The 15,315-nt window shown below is 27.0% G+C and overlaps 3 protein-coding genes across 3 annotated transcripts; 2 read left to right on the top strand and 1 right to left on the bottom strand.

Annotated features, from left to right (window-relative positions):
- Window positions 1-32: 32 nt before the first annotated feature.
- On the bottom strand, window positions 33-12,373 carry LOC122855189 (CAD protein-like). Its single transcript, XM_044156374.1, is given in 6 exon segments — window positions 33-1,501; window positions 1,886-2,001; window positions 2,092-3,085; window positions 6,674-6,778; window positions 6,862-10,751; window positions 12,143-12,373. Coding segments are annotated over 6 exon segments (6,549 nt in total). The 5' UTR covers window positions 12,246-12,373; the 3' UTR covers window positions 33-160.
- LOC122855190 lies at window positions 3,419-6,820 on the top strand. The gene is made up of 4 exons (XM_044156375.1): window positions 3,419-3,823; window positions 3,909-4,204; window positions 4,314-5,965; window positions 6,034-6,820. Exons 1-4 carry the CDS (start codon window positions 3,564-3,566, stop codon window positions 6,616-6,618), a joined length of 2,793 nt encoding a protein of 930 aa, XP_044012310.1. The 5' UTR covers window positions 3,419-3,563; the 3' UTR covers window positions 6,619-6,820.
- Window positions 12,374-12,937: 564 nt separating the features above from the next.
- On the top strand, window positions 12,938-15,134 carry LOC122853943 (motile sperm domain-containing protein 2-like). The gene is made up of 5 exons (XM_044154353.1): window positions 12,938-13,010; window positions 14,049-14,192; window positions 14,253-14,430; window positions 14,489-14,901; window positions 15,025-15,134. Exons 1-5 carry the CDS (start codon window positions 12,938-12,940, stop codon window positions 15,132-15,134), a joined length of 918 nt encoding a protein of 305 aa, XP_044010288.1.
- Window positions 15,135-15,315: the final 181 nt, after the last annotated feature.

Genomic DNA, 15,315 nt, shown 5'->3' with positions numbered 1-15,315 from the left:
CTTTTAAATTATTTAATGCAAAATCTTTTTCTGTTTAAAATTTAAAAACTAAAAAATTATAGGCACGTGATTCTTGTTATATTTATAAAATTATGCTGCAGTCATTTGAATTAATACTACCTCGGTAATATTGTCAATTGATTAAAAAAATATATGTATTTTAAAAATGTCCTAAAATCATTGCAAGAAGTGCCATTCTAACATAAACACCACCCTCAGCTTGACGGAAATATGCTGCACGTGGATCAGAATCAAATTCTGTACTAATTTCAAAATTACGTGGTAACGGATGCATGACAATCATTTTTTTCTTAGCAGCAGTCATTAATTTTGGTGTAACAACAAATTGTCCACAAACTTTATCATATTCTTCTTGTGATGTAAATCTTTCACGTTGTATTCTTGTCATATAAAGTACATCTGTATCTTGAAGTACATCCTCAAGTTTATCATAATCTTTTTGATCAATTCCTTTTTGTTCAACATAATGTCTAACATGATCAGGCATATCAAGTCCTTTTGGACTGACATATCTTAAATTAACATTATAAAGTGTTAATAATCTAGCAAGTGAATGAACAGTTCTTCCATGTTTTAAATCACCAACCATTGTTATTGTTAAACCATTAACAGTACCAATTTCTTTTCTAATTGTAAATATATCAAGTAATGCTTGTGTTGGATGTTCACCAACACCATCACCAGCATTTATCATTGGTTTACGACAATATTGTGCTGCTCTTGCAACAGCACCAGGTTCTGGATGACGTAGTACAACAGCATCAGCATAACCAGCCATAACAGCAACTGAATCTTCTAATGATTCACCTTTTTTAACAGATGATGTTGTACCATCCATATGTATAACTCTACCACCTAATCTTAACATTGCTGCTGAAAAACTACATGATGTTCTTGTTGATACTTCATAAAATATTGATGCCATTATTTTACCTTTTAATATATGATCTAATGGTCTTTCTTTTAAAACACAATTACGTAAACTTTCAGCTGAATTAAATATATCATTTAATTGTTCTTTTGTAAACATATCTGCTGTAAGAATATGATGACCAGCAAGACCATGAGTTGTATTAATATGTCCAGATATTGTAGGTAAATTACTATCATATATTGTACGTGTATCAATACCATTTAATAGTGGTGGTATTGGTGAATTAACACGACTTGTTACTTCAATTGTTGGTGGATGTAATATTGATTGTATCTTTAAGCTTTTTTGTACATCTCTTATGTCTTGACCAAAACCAGGATTAACTAATATTTGACCTTCAACATATGCAACTTCACCACGTAAAACAACACGATGTACTCTACCATGTATTTTCATTCCAGCAAATGGTGTCCATTTCGATTTTGTAAATGGCATTGCATCGGGAATTGTCCATTCTTCATCAAGATCAACTTCAACATATGTATTTGGTTGATCAGGAATATTGAATATTTTTTTTGGATTACGATAAAATTTATCAATCACATCCTGAAAGTAATTTCATGTTAATACATTTTTTTTCTATCATTTGAAAAAGTTCTTTAAGGAAAAAAAAAAACTTTACAGATTGGCTTTTATCAAGAGATTACTGGGAACTCGAGTGATGTTTATCAGAAAAAGTATCGTAATAATACTCAAGAATTTATGCAAAGAAAAAAATAAATAAATAGCGATAAAAATGAATTGTTTAAATGAATTTCTCCACTGGAAACTATTAGAATTTGTATGATCAAATTTAAATGTTTCGCCAAGTTGATTGTGGTAATATTTATTTAGTATTTCGATTGGAATTTACTGATAAGACAATCGGACTTTTGAACTATCTAAATGTGAGTTTAAAGTACAATAAAAATGTTTCATTATTTTTCATACCTCCATTGTGAGTCTTCCCTCGTGGACAGCATTCAAAAGAAGAGGTAAAATTGTTTCAAGACCAGGAAAACCAGGTGGTGGTTTTTCGCCTTCTTTTTCTTCAACTGTATGTGGTGCTAAATAAAGTTAAAAAAAAAATACAATATTAATATAGTAACGAGTCATAACTTGTATAAAATTATTTTTTTTTAAATAAAAAATTATACCATGATCAGTTGCAAAACAATCAATAATATCCATATTATCCCAAAGAGCTTGTTGATCTTCCAAAGTAGCCAACATTGGTCTAACTTGTCCCTTAGCACTACCAATTTTTTCCAAATCATTTTGACTAAGAAACAAATGATGTGGACACACTTCACATGTTACAGCAAGTCCTTTTTCTTTAGCAGCACGAATAATATTTATTTCATCTTTTCTTGCAACATGACAAACATGAACAGGACGATTATGTAAACTTGCTAATAATAAAACAGCAGCAGTTGTTTGTCCTTCAGCATGAACACAAAGTGGATATTTTGTTGGCCAATTTTCAAAATGCTATTAACAAATAAATACAAATAAATTTATAATAATAATGATAAAAAATAATAATCAGTAATTTAATGTTATCAGTTTCATTGTTATTTTTTCATTAACTCAGATTAATCATTCAATAAATGGATTTATGTTGATTATTATTAAAAATTATAAATTTACCTCTTTTGCAAATGAAAATGATGAATGATCAATAACAGCAGGATTTGTATTTGGCATTGCAAATATTATTGTAACACCACCAGCAAGTGCTGCTGCTGTACATGATGAAAAATCTTCTTTATGTGTTGCACCAGGATCTCTAGCATGTACATGAACATCAATAAAACCTGGTAATTTCATCATTCTCCTTGATGACATACAATCAGTATGAGTTTTCATACGTGGTACTTTACCACCACATTTACTAATAGCATCAACTAAAAGTTTAGCACATTTAACATCAGTTACAAGTGGTACTGAATAATCAACAGCAAGTCTACGTGTACGATAACCATGAGTCATAAAGTTTGATACACGTCGAGCACCACCATTTCTCATTGGTAAATTAATAACTAAATCAAAATGTTTTTTAGATAAAAAATCAGCTAAATGACGAAGTTCATTAGGACTGGTATCTTCATTTACATCAATATTTTCAAAAGTCCATTGAACTGATTCAACCTAAAACAAAAAAAACAAAACACGTTGATTTAATTAAATAAAAATTATTATTTTTATATTATATAAAATATAGATTGATATAAAGAAATAAATAGTGTGATTTGTCGGATTTTAAATTAGGCAATATGTCAGATAACAAGTACAGGTTTATTGTGACGATTTTAAAGTAAAAAAAAAAATTGATAAATGTATTTATGGTGGGGATGTTACTTCTACGAACATTTCATATTACTTTTATCAATGTTTGATTGTCAACTGACCAATCATTGGCCTTGTAAGTTTTGATAATACTGATGATATTTATCGCAAGGTATAATCATTCAAGTTGATACCAATGAGGGGCTAAATGTTATAGCAAACAATTGTCAATCGTTAGTGGTTATATTTCCTTCAACAAGTTCGTTAACATTTGAGTATAAAAATAATAATATCTATGATAATGAACGATTATAAATTTATTAATTTATTAAAATTATAAATGCCATATAGACTTGAAAATTTATTAAATACAACAATGGGTAATGTTAAATCGAAACGTAAGGAAAAAAATGAAAATATATATAAAAAAAATGATAAAAAAAAATCAAATTTATCACAAGATTTAACAAATGATAGTTATGATAAATGGTTAAATGATCCAGATATGAAAATTTTACGTAAAACACTTGAACATAATCCGGAAATTTTTATATTAAATAATCTTATGATGTGTGTACAATTTTTCGAAAATTTCGATGAGTAAGTTTAAGTGTGTAATAAAATCAACAAGTAAATAATTAAGTGTAGTGTAATGTTAATAAATTAAGTGAATATTTCTTTTCAGAGAAATGAGAATCATTAGAGAATCACCAGTATCATCAAGAGAAACAGAATTTAATTCTTGTCTACCAGTACAAAAACATGCTCTTGTACCAGATATATTACAAGAACAAGTTGCTAAAAAAATTGATTTTGCATATGCAAAACATGATATATTTTGTATAGAACCACTTCAACAAATACGTGTATTTATTGTTTTTGATAATGTTGAAGTAACTGAACAAAATTATGCATCACCTTACAGTAGTATGAATGAAGCATTAATATACAATATGCAATTAAAACAAAGTGAGCATAAAGGTAACAAAAAAGTTTTAATAAATAAAGATAAAAAAAAAATCATATTTATTATATGTTTAACTAAACAAAAAGCAATAAATAAATCGAATTAATTTTTTCTATTTTCCAGGATATGTAATGCTCCAGAGATTAGAAGTTAATCCCTCAAAAAAAAAAACAAACACAAATCATAATGATGCAATATACAGTGATGATAATGAGAGTGTATATAGTACAAATAATAAATCAACTATTGATACTGTAACATCACATCAAGATAAGAAATCAAGCGGAAGCGGAAGTTCAAGTTTACTTGATGAAGATATTACAAATTATGATTATAATAATAATAGCAGTTCATATAATGATAAAATTGTACAAAAATTAATAAAAAATAATGATACAATAAATAATTCATTAATAAAATCAAATGAATTATCAACATCATCATCAGATAGTACAAGTTCTGGTTATAGATCAGGTAATTATACAATTGACAGTGATAGTGATGGTAGTAATTATCCACAAAGTAGAATATATAATAAAACAAAAATCTTATCATTAAATGATAAAAAATTAATAATAAATAATAATATTAATAATTCAGAAATACCAAAAAATTGTTTTACACTTATTGCTGAGGATAAAATATATAATTGTAGAAAAGATAGAAAACAAAAATTCAATAATAATAATACAAAAGAAAAAATAATAAAAAGTGTATTATATAATAGAAATTATGGTGTACTTTGTTTAAATAGTACAAAATTTATGAATTGGTTTTATGATTTTTTTACAAATGAATTATCTGAAATAATGGGATTTAATAATAATGATCAAGAGCCAGATGGTGCTGTTATTTATCGTGATAAATTAGAAATATTAGATCCACCAGTATTTATGAAAGATGATAATTTTGGAATAATACCATGTATATGGTCATCATGGCCATCAATTGCAAATGAATGGCTTGATAGAACAAGAGGTACATGGCCAAGTGTTAATATTATTGAAAAAATACGTGAATCTGGTTGTTATATTATTCCTGAAGGTTATTATACAGAAAATATTAATAATAATTTACAAAATATTGAATGGGAATTAACATTTCCAGCAGCTGAAAGATATCTTGAGACATCAATGTCATCATCACAAACAAGAGTTTATATTATATCATTATTATTACAAAAAACTTTTTTTAAACCAGTTAATTCAATCATTGGATTAACTGATTTACATATTAAAAATCAATTATTTTGGCTTATTGAAGAGGATGATAGACAATTAAAATTTACAGAAAATAGAACTGGTGAATTTTTATTAAAATTATTAAATTCATTGTATAAATCAATAAGTCAAGATGTACCAGTATTACAAGATTATTTTATAAAAGATAAAAATTTATTTCAAGGTAAAATATATTTATTAAGATCACAAAAACAATTAAAAAGAATTATTGAAAATCCAATAATGTATATTTTACATGCAATGCAAAATATTAGACATAGTAAAAAATTTTTTCCAAAATTTGATTGTGGAAAATTATTAAAAATTTTAACTGAAGATGTTCTATTATTAATTAATCCTCAATTAGTTAAAAAAAATATATCAAAATCAATGTCTAAATTAAATGATATAGAAAAAGATTATGAACAAACAACTGGCTTTTGGGGATCAGCTAAACAAATTAATGAGAGTTCAAGAATTTATGGAAAAAAAACTATTACAAATAAAACATTAATTGATGCTGAAACTTCTTATGATCAAGTTATTGAAATTGCGGTAAGATTTATTATATAAATGATGAGATTAATGAATAGATTATTTAATTTAGAAAATTAATATTACAGGTACGATGTGCTGAAATGGAACCAAGAAGATTAAATCTTCTTCTTGATTTTTTCATTAGTCATTTTATAAAAATTGCTGAATATCATCATAACTACAAATCAATGATACAAAAAAATTTATACATTGAACATGCAGAAAGATTAGCTGTATTATTATCAGAAAATTCAATAGATAAAAATGATGCTAAAATACATTTAGATAAAATTAAAATAATGAAAGAAAAATCAACAAATACTAGATTAAAAATAAATGCACCAAAAACACCTAAAAGAAATAGTGATCAACCAATATTTGTAACAACTCTTAAAGATCGTTATAAAAGTATGGTTGAATCTCAAATATCTCTGTCAAATATTGAAGATTCTAATTTACCAAAAAATGAAATACCACAAGATGATTTATCATTGATTAAACAAATTGATTCTACAGTTCAAAAAAAACATGTTACAATGGCTATTGTTCATGAGGATGAACTGGAATCATCTGAACAACGACATCAAGATAAAACAACAAGTGAATTACCAAATGTTATATCTTTAACAAAATCTAAAGACTCAATTCTCAATGAAACTACATATATTTAAATGTTAAAAAAATTATAAATAATAATCTTTAGTTATTTAATATTAATTTGCTTACCTCAACTCCATGCTCATTGTAAAAATCAGCAGTTCCTAAGCTTGCATAAAGTTTATATCCCATTTTTTGTAAACTTTTCATTGATGGTAACATTTCCATTTTATGCTGTAACAAAAATAAATTTAAAAAAAAACATTAATAATGATTGTTTTTTGATATTTATTGAATGAAAAAAAAATATATATTACCTTGAAACTTCCAATTGATAGTAGAATACCTTTTTCTGGAATATGAAAACCAGTACTCATCATACCTTTGAGATAAGCTTCATATCTATTGTCACCAAAACAAGCAACTTCACCAGTTGATGCCATTTCAACACCAAGTGTAACATCAGCACCAGCAAGACGTGAAAATGAAAATTGTGGTACTTTAACACCAACTTTACCTGAACCAGCAAGTACATCAACTGGTTCAACAGTTTCACCAACAATTATTCTTGTTGCCATTGCAACAAAATCATGATCCAATGTTTTTGATACAAATGGAAATGATCTTGATACTCTAACATTACATTCAATTACTTTTAACTCATTATTTTTAGCAATAAGTTGCATATTAAATGGTCCAGTAATTTCTAAATTAGCTGCAATTGCTTTAGATATATTTTTTATTTTTGCTAGAGTTTCTGGATTAATATCTTGTGGTGGTGTTACTAATGTTGCATCACCAGAATGTACACCAGCATTTTCAACATGTTCTGATACAGCCATACATAATAATCTTCCATCATATGCAACAGCATCAACATCAATTTCTTTAGCTTCAAGTATAAATTTTGATATAACAACTGGATGTTCTTTACTAACATCACTAGCATCTTTTAAATATGCTTCTAAATCTTGATTTGAATGTGCTACATTCATTGCAGCACCAGATAATACATATGATGGTCGTACAAGACATGGATAACCAACTTCTTCACAAAATTCAACAGCTGATTGTAAATTTGTTAATTCTTTCCATCTTGGTTGTGATATACCAATTTTATCTAACATTCTTGAAAATTTAAAACGATTTTCAGCACCATCAACTGATTCTGGTGATGTACCAAGAATTCTTGCTTGTTGTCTATGTAAATCCATTGCAATGTTATTTGACAATTGACCACCCATTGATAATATAATTCCTTCTGGATTTTCATGATTATATATGTCCATAACAACTTCAAAGGATATTTCTTCAAAGTACAAACGATCAGACATATCATAATCTGTACTGACCGTTTCTGGATTATAGTTAACCATGATTGTTTGTCTTCCTAAATTACGTAATTCACGAAGACAACTAACAGCACACCAATCAAACTCAACTGAGCTACCAATTCTATAAACACCAGATCCAATAACCATTGTATAATCACCAGGAAAATCAATATCATGTGATGAACCATTGTATGTCAAGTAAAGATAATTTGTTGTTGCTGGCCATTCAGCAGCAACAGTATCAATTTGTTTTACATATGATTTAATATTAAAATCTTTACGTAATTTACGTACAGCTAATTCAGTACTTTTAATAGCACCAGCAATTTGTTTATCAGAAAAACCAAGTTGTTTTGATCCCAATAATATTTCATGTGATAATATATCACCTTGTCCAATATTTTCTAATGTATTGTAACAATTTATGATATTTTTCATTTTTTGAAGAAACCAACGATCAATTTTTGTCAATTCATAAAGACGATCAATTGTATAACCAGCTTTAATTGATGCAGCAAGTACAAACATTCTTTTATCTGTTGGTTTTTCAAGTTCTTCATCATTAATTTTTTTTAAATATGGATCAAAACCATTGACATTTTCATCAACCATACGTAATGCTTTTTGAAATGCTTCTTCAAATTTACGTCCAATAGCCATAACTTCACCAACACTTTTCATTGATGAGCCAATTTTTGTTGATACTCTTTGAAATTTACTTAAATCCCATCTTGGTATTTTAACAACACAATAATCTAAACTTGGCTCAAAACATGCTGTTGTTTTACCAGTAACTGAATTATTTATTTTTGGTAATGGTATACCAAGTGCTAATTTTGCTGCAACATATGCTAATGGATAACCAGTTGCTTTACTAGCTAATGCTGAACTTCTTGATAATCTAGCATTAACTTCAATAATATAATATTCTTCAGAAAATGGATTAAGTGCATATTGTATATTACATTCACCAACAATACCAAAATGACGTATAACTTTAATTGCTGCTGTTCTTAACATATTATATTCAGCATTTGATAATGTTTGACTTGGTGCAACAACAATTGATTCACCAGTATGAATTCCCAATGGATCAACATTTTCCATATTACAAACTGTTATACAATTATCATATGCATCTCTAACAACTTCATATTCAACTTCTTTCCATCCTTTTAATGATTTATCAATAATTAATTGATTTGAATGTGCTAATGCTTGTTGTGCAAGTATTTTTAATTCAGTTTTATTATTTGCAAAACCAGAACCAAGACCACCAAGTGAAAATGCTGCTCTAGCCATAACTGGATAACCCAATAATTCAGCAGCATCAAGTGCTTCATCAATTGATTCAACAGCAGCACTTGGTGCAACTTTTTCACCAATTTTACTAACATGTTCAGAAAATATTTTTCTATCTTCAGTATCAATTATTGATTTAATTGGTGTACCAATAATTTTAACATTATATTTATTAAATATACCCATTTTTTCAAGTTCAACACCACAATTAAGTGCTGTTTGTCCACCAAATGTTAATAATACACCATCAGGACGTTCTGATTTAATAACTTGTTCAACATAATTTGGTATTATTGGTAAAAAATATATTTTATCAGCCATTCCTTTTGATGTTTGTACTGTTGCAATATTTGGATTAATTAATACAGTTTGAATTGATTCTTCACGTAGTGCTTTTATTGCTTGTGAACCAGAATAATCAAATTCACCAGCTTGACCAATACTTAAACCACCTGATCCAAGTATTAATACTTTTTTAGGTCTATCATGAGATTTTTTAATAATAGGATTATATTTTAATTTATTTATCAATTTTTCTTTAATATTATAATTTAAATTTGATGTTTTATAATTAATTGCTGCATCCAAAAAAATATCAAATAAACATTCAAGATCTTGTGGTCCAGCTGTATGTTCAGGATGAAATTGTACTGAAAACCATGGTAAAGTTGAATGAACAATACCTTCATTACTACCATCATTTGCATTTGTAAATAATGATTCCCATTCATTTGGTAAATTATTATCATCAATTGCATAACCATGATTTTGTGATGTCATAAAACAACGTTGAGTTGATAAATGTATAGCTGGTTGATTATGTCCACGATTACCATATGTCATTTTATAACTTTTACAACCAGCTGCTATTGATAATAATTGATGTCCCATACAAATACCAAATATTGGATGTTTTTTTTTGCTTAAAATTTTTTTAATATTTTCAATTGTTTCTGGACACATTGATGGATCACCAGGTCCATTGCTCAAAAATAAACCATCAAATTCTACTTTTTCAAGATCATAATTCCAAGGTACAATTTCAACTCTTGCACCTCTATTTATAAAACAACGTATTTGATTATATTTAAGACCACAATCAACCATACAAATACGTGGTTTTCCTGATGGATTTAATATACGTGAAGATTTTTGTGAAACTTCAGCAACTAAATTTCTTGTATTTGGATCTGTTATTGTTAATTTTGTTGTAGATTGATTTGGTGGTATTTCAAAGACAATTTTACCCAGTATACTGCCTTTTTCACGAATCAATTTTGTCAATGCTCGTGTATCAATGTCATGAATACCAGGAATGTTTTCATTTTTTAACCAAGTTGATAGGGTTTTTGTTGAACGCCAGTGACTTGGTGTCTCGCATATTTCACCAACAACAAGACCAGCTGCCCAGATACGATTGGATTCGAAAAAATAAGGCAAACCATGCTCATCTTTTTTGTCATCTGGTACACCATAATTGCCAATCAAGGGATATGTCAAAACAAGTATTTGACTATGATAGGATGGATCTGTCAGAGACTCGGGGTATCCAACCATTCCAGTTTGAAAAACTTGAAGGAAAATATACACATTGGATTAGTCATTTGATGATTTTTGTCATAAAAAATATCAATACATTTAAAAATTGGAAAACATTAATTTTTTTGATAAATTTTGATGAGATAATATTTAAAAAATTAATTTTAATAGCTCTTGATGAAATTATTTAATTTATTTAAAGTAATCAAAAGTGTAATAATATGTATAGATTAAAATCCAATTTATAAAATTTCGATTGAGATTTTTTTAATTTTAATTTTTACAGACACAATGTTCTCTTAAATATTGAGTGTATTTTTCCAGGAAAAAAAAACATTTTTAACAATTAATAATTTGTTTAAAAAAAAAAAAAAAAAATTCATATTTAATATATATTTATGAGAACATTGTGTTTTTTTTTTAAGTTGTCAAAAAAATTATTTTCAATATTGAATAAATTAATCATGATAAACAAATTTTTAGTTGAAAAAAAAAAATTATCTAATCTTTGAAATTCTTTGAAATAGATAACAATATAAAAACTGTTTGAAAAAAAAGATTAAAATAAAAAAAAAAAACAGATAATAGTTTATAAAATATCGTGGTTTTTTTTTTTTTTTTTTGAGTAAAAAGTAAATTTATTTTCAATGATAAATGTATTGTTTATCATGAACAAATTCAAACGAAATAATCTTAAAAATATTCTTTTGTAATAAACATTTTGCGATAAAGATTTTATTTTAAATAAACAAATTATAAACAGTGAAAATAAAATTGTTTATCTTTGAAAACAAATTGGTATTATTTTGAAAAATATATTTTCCATAAATTTATTAATCTTGAACAATTATTTTATTATTAAAAGTAATTTGTTTATTGAAAATAAATCTGAAGGGGCGTTCAATAAGTTGATTAGATTTTCATAAAAACTAGCTTTCAAAAATTTATTTTCCCTTAAATATAAAATACATTTGATACAAAATAAATATCATTTTTATTTTCTAAGAATTTTTTTATATAAAAAATATATTTTAATACAAAATTGCCATGTAAAAATTTGTTCACGTCAGTGTTATAATACACCCTGAGATATCATGATTTTTTTTCTATCAAATTAACAAGAATTTTAATTATTATTATAATAATTATTGTCATTAAAAATTTTTACAATTTATATTTAATTATTGTATTTTTAAATACGGCCAAACTTTATTTTATTTCATTTTTTTTTACTCAATAATTGATTGTTTAAAAAAAAAATTAAATAAAAATTGTAAAAAATTTTTAATGGCAATAATTAATGGTAATATAATAACTAATTCGTGCTAATATTATAAAAAAAAATAAAGTCATATTTTATGACACTAAAGTGAGTGATCACACGTGTTGATTGTTGAAGAAAAAAAAATGTATTTTAACTCACCAACTTCACCATCAATTTGTGAATTGGCTCCAAAACTTCTTCCAGGAAAAATAGTGCCATCTTCAAGAAGAAGAAAGCAGTTTTTTGCACTTTCACTGTGCATTGTTTTATTTTTTTTTATTGTTTATATATATTTTAAAAAATAAAATAAACACAGCATGTGAGAAATATATGTGTTAACTCGATCAAACTTGACCTCGTGACCTCGTCTATCAAATGCCGGCAACACACACTGACAGTCTGACACTGACACTGACATTACGCACACGAGCGCACACATGGCCATGTACAACAAGGTGGATAATAGACCAGAATCTGCATTCACCGGATGGTCTCGTTAGAGCATTTCTATTCCACTAGAGGGCTATCTGCAACATTTCTTCGATATATCGAGCCGCAATGATTAGAGCTAATTGTCGAGTCGACAGTCGGTAAGAATGTTCAAAACGGCATCAGAGGTATCTTACAGTTTCTTATATAGTATCTTACTGTAGGTGTATAAAACCTCAAAAATTGACCATTTACCAATCACCTGCAATCACCGGCCAATCACTGCAATCACTGCTCCATGGACCATGCACTGGATGCACTGCATCACTTTTCAGTTTCCATTTGGGCTGTACATACAATACAAACGTATATATAATATTACCCACAAATATCTATAAAAATTATCGAACATTCTTAACCCAAAAGTTACCAAGGAGTTATTAAAAAAAAAAAAATAATAACCGTCGCAATCATCTTTTCTAAATAAAAAAAATAACATCAGTTAAAAAAAAACTTATAAATAATATGGAGCAGCAAATCATCGAGTTGAGGCAGAAATTTTTTAAAAAACTGGAAAAAGAAAGTCCATCTGATGAAAGTAAGTATATTACAATAATAATAATAAAAAAATATTGATAACTACTTTCGTTATTAAGGGATTACCATCACCAATCAAAAACGCAGATAGAGCCTTGAAATTTTTTGAGCAGATTAATGAAATAATAATACATACGCTCAAATTTTTTGATAATTTTCTTGTAGCTAATTACTTAGTAATTAATTACTAAAGTAGGCTATTTTTTTGAAGGTTATACATAGGTTCTTATGGAGAGTCCGGTTTAGTTTTTAGAAACCTGGTTAGCCATTTTATGGAAAACGCAGATAGCTTTTTCAAAAACTACAGATAGATAGAGGAAACAATAAGGAAAGTTTTGATATAAAAATTAATAGGGCTTTGAGACCTTTTTATTTTACAATAAATAAAAATAAATTTTTGTCTTTGTCTAAATACTCAAGTTGAAGTGAGAAACAAGATTTTCTCCTTCTTTTTTATCTCGTTCGCACTCATAGAAATATTATGTTTCTAAATTTCATACGCAAGAGGTCTCTAGATATGCGTGGGTAATCCCTTAAATGGGCAAGATTACGATATCCCAGACAGCACGGGACAACACGTGTCACGTCACATTCATCGGTGACGTATCGTGTAGTGACTACATGTACATATAATCGTGAGCAAATTTCCTGTAAGAAACCAACAAAAAACCGTGTTGTCGGTGACATTCCGATATCCCAGATCTGTTTCAAACAGAAAATTTCCTCGCGATTACGGGAAAAATATAGAAAAAATTCCTACAAATGCGCAAAGTAGTTAAAAATAAAGGTGAAATATGGGAAAAACGGCTATATGTAGTAACTACACGATACGTCACCGATAAGTGTGACGTATTGTCCCGTGTTGTCTGGGATATCGTAATCTTGCCCAACAAAGTTGTTTCATAACATTTTTTTAATTATTTTCCGCAAATAATTCATTTACTTTATCACAATAAAAAGACCATGTGAATAATATATTCCATAAATTTTTTGTGTTTTTTCATTAAAAAATCATAAATAAATATTTTTATAGCTGAAGGTTTTCATCGAGATGATATAACGAGAATAAAAACAAGAGATGATTGGTTAAAACGTTTTATCGAACACAACGACGGCAATGTCCAGGAGTCATTATCAATGTTATGGTCCACATGTAAATGGCGACAAGAAGTCAATGCAAATGGTAAAAAAAATATTAAAAAAATAATTATCATGCATATATTTTTATTTATATTTGTTACAGAATTAAACGAAGATAATGTTAATCGTGATTATTTAGAAAGTGGTTTTTTTTATTCATATGGAAAGGATAACGATGGAAAAGCATTATTTATACTTCAATCAAAATTACATACTGAGGATTCACATGATTTAGATGAATTAAAAAAATGTATCATTTATTGGTTTGAACGTCTCGAAAGGTAAATTAATATATTTTTTTAAAAATTTTTTGAAAAACTTATATATTCGTTTTTACAGAGAAGGAAATGATCAGATATCTGTATTTTTTGATATGTGTGATTCTGATATATCAAACTTTGATGTGGATTTTACAAGATTTCTTGTTGAATTATTCGATTTTTATTATCCAAATTTTTTACATTATTATATTCTACTTGAAATGCCATGGATACTAAATGCAACATTGAACTTCATTAAATTATTCCTTCCACGAAAAATAAAATCAAAAATAAAACAAGTTACCAAAAAAAATCTTGTAAACTTTATCGATTCAAGTATTGCATTAAAAAGTTGGGGTGGTACAAATGATTATGTATTTCATTTTGAGCCAGAAATAAAAAACATGATAAATGGTATTAATGGAAAATTAGAAAATGAAAAAGTACATTTTACTGAAGATACAATTGTTGATAGATCACCTGATAAATCAAGTAAGAAATTTTTTATTACTCTTCAAACTAATATAAAAATAAAATCTAGTATAATATTTAAGTTTCAAGGATTTCTTTAAACTTATGTAATGTTTTTTTTTTTTTTTTTTTATCATTTTTCAGTACCTAGAATTGGATTATTCATCAGAAAAAAACAGGAAATTATTGGTAAACTTTTGTTGGAGAACCAGACAACTGATAAGTATTCATTGTACAAAAAAAAAAATCTATAAAAGAGTAAAGTAAAATAATAATAAAATATATTAATCACTTGAAATTCAATTTAATAAACTTTCTTTGTTAATTTCTAAACTACGTCAAATATTTATAACGAGATTAAATATTTTAGTAAGTTTTTTATGCAAGAAGTCAAGGAAAAAAAGAATTATTAAGGCAATGTTGACTCTCTCTTTC

Source organism: Aphidius gifuensis, linkage group LG4 (assembly GCF_014905175.1).
Source record: "Aphidius gifuensis isolate YNYX2018 linkage group LG4, ASM1490517v1, whole genome shotgun sequence".
Classification (NCBI taxonomy): Eukaryota; Metazoa; Arthropoda; class Insecta; order Hymenoptera; family Braconidae; genus Aphidius; species Aphidius gifuensis.
This window is presented reverse-complemented; position numbering and strand designations above follow the sequence as displayed.

Excerpts from the sequence above, each read along its gene's own strand:
- LOC122855190 (XM_044156375.1), top strand. The coding sequence starts at position 3,564 with ATGCCATATAGACTTGAAAATTTATTAAATACAACAATGGGTAATGTT. Across the intron at positions 3,824-3,908 it reads TTTTTCGAAAATTTCGATGA|AGAAATGAGAATCATTAGAG; the intron begins GTAAGTTTAAGT and ends ATTTCTTTTCAG. Across the intron at positions 4,205-4,313 it reads AAAACAAAGTGAGCATAAAG|GATATGTAATGCTCCAGAGA; the intron begins GTAACAAAAAAG and ends TCTATTTTCCAG.
- LOC122853943 (XM_044154353.1), top strand. The coding sequence starts at position 12,938 with ATGGAGCAGCAAATCATCGAGTTGAGGCAGAAATTTTTTAAAAAACTG. Across the intron at positions 14,193-14,252 it reads ACAAGAAGTCAATGCAAATG|AATTAAACGAAGATAATGTT; the intron begins GTAAAAAAAATA and ends TATTTGTTACAG. Across the intron at positions 14,902-15,024 it reads TAGATCACCTGATAAATCAA|TACCTAGAATTGGATTATTC; the intron begins GTAAGAAATTTT and ends ATCATTTTTCAG.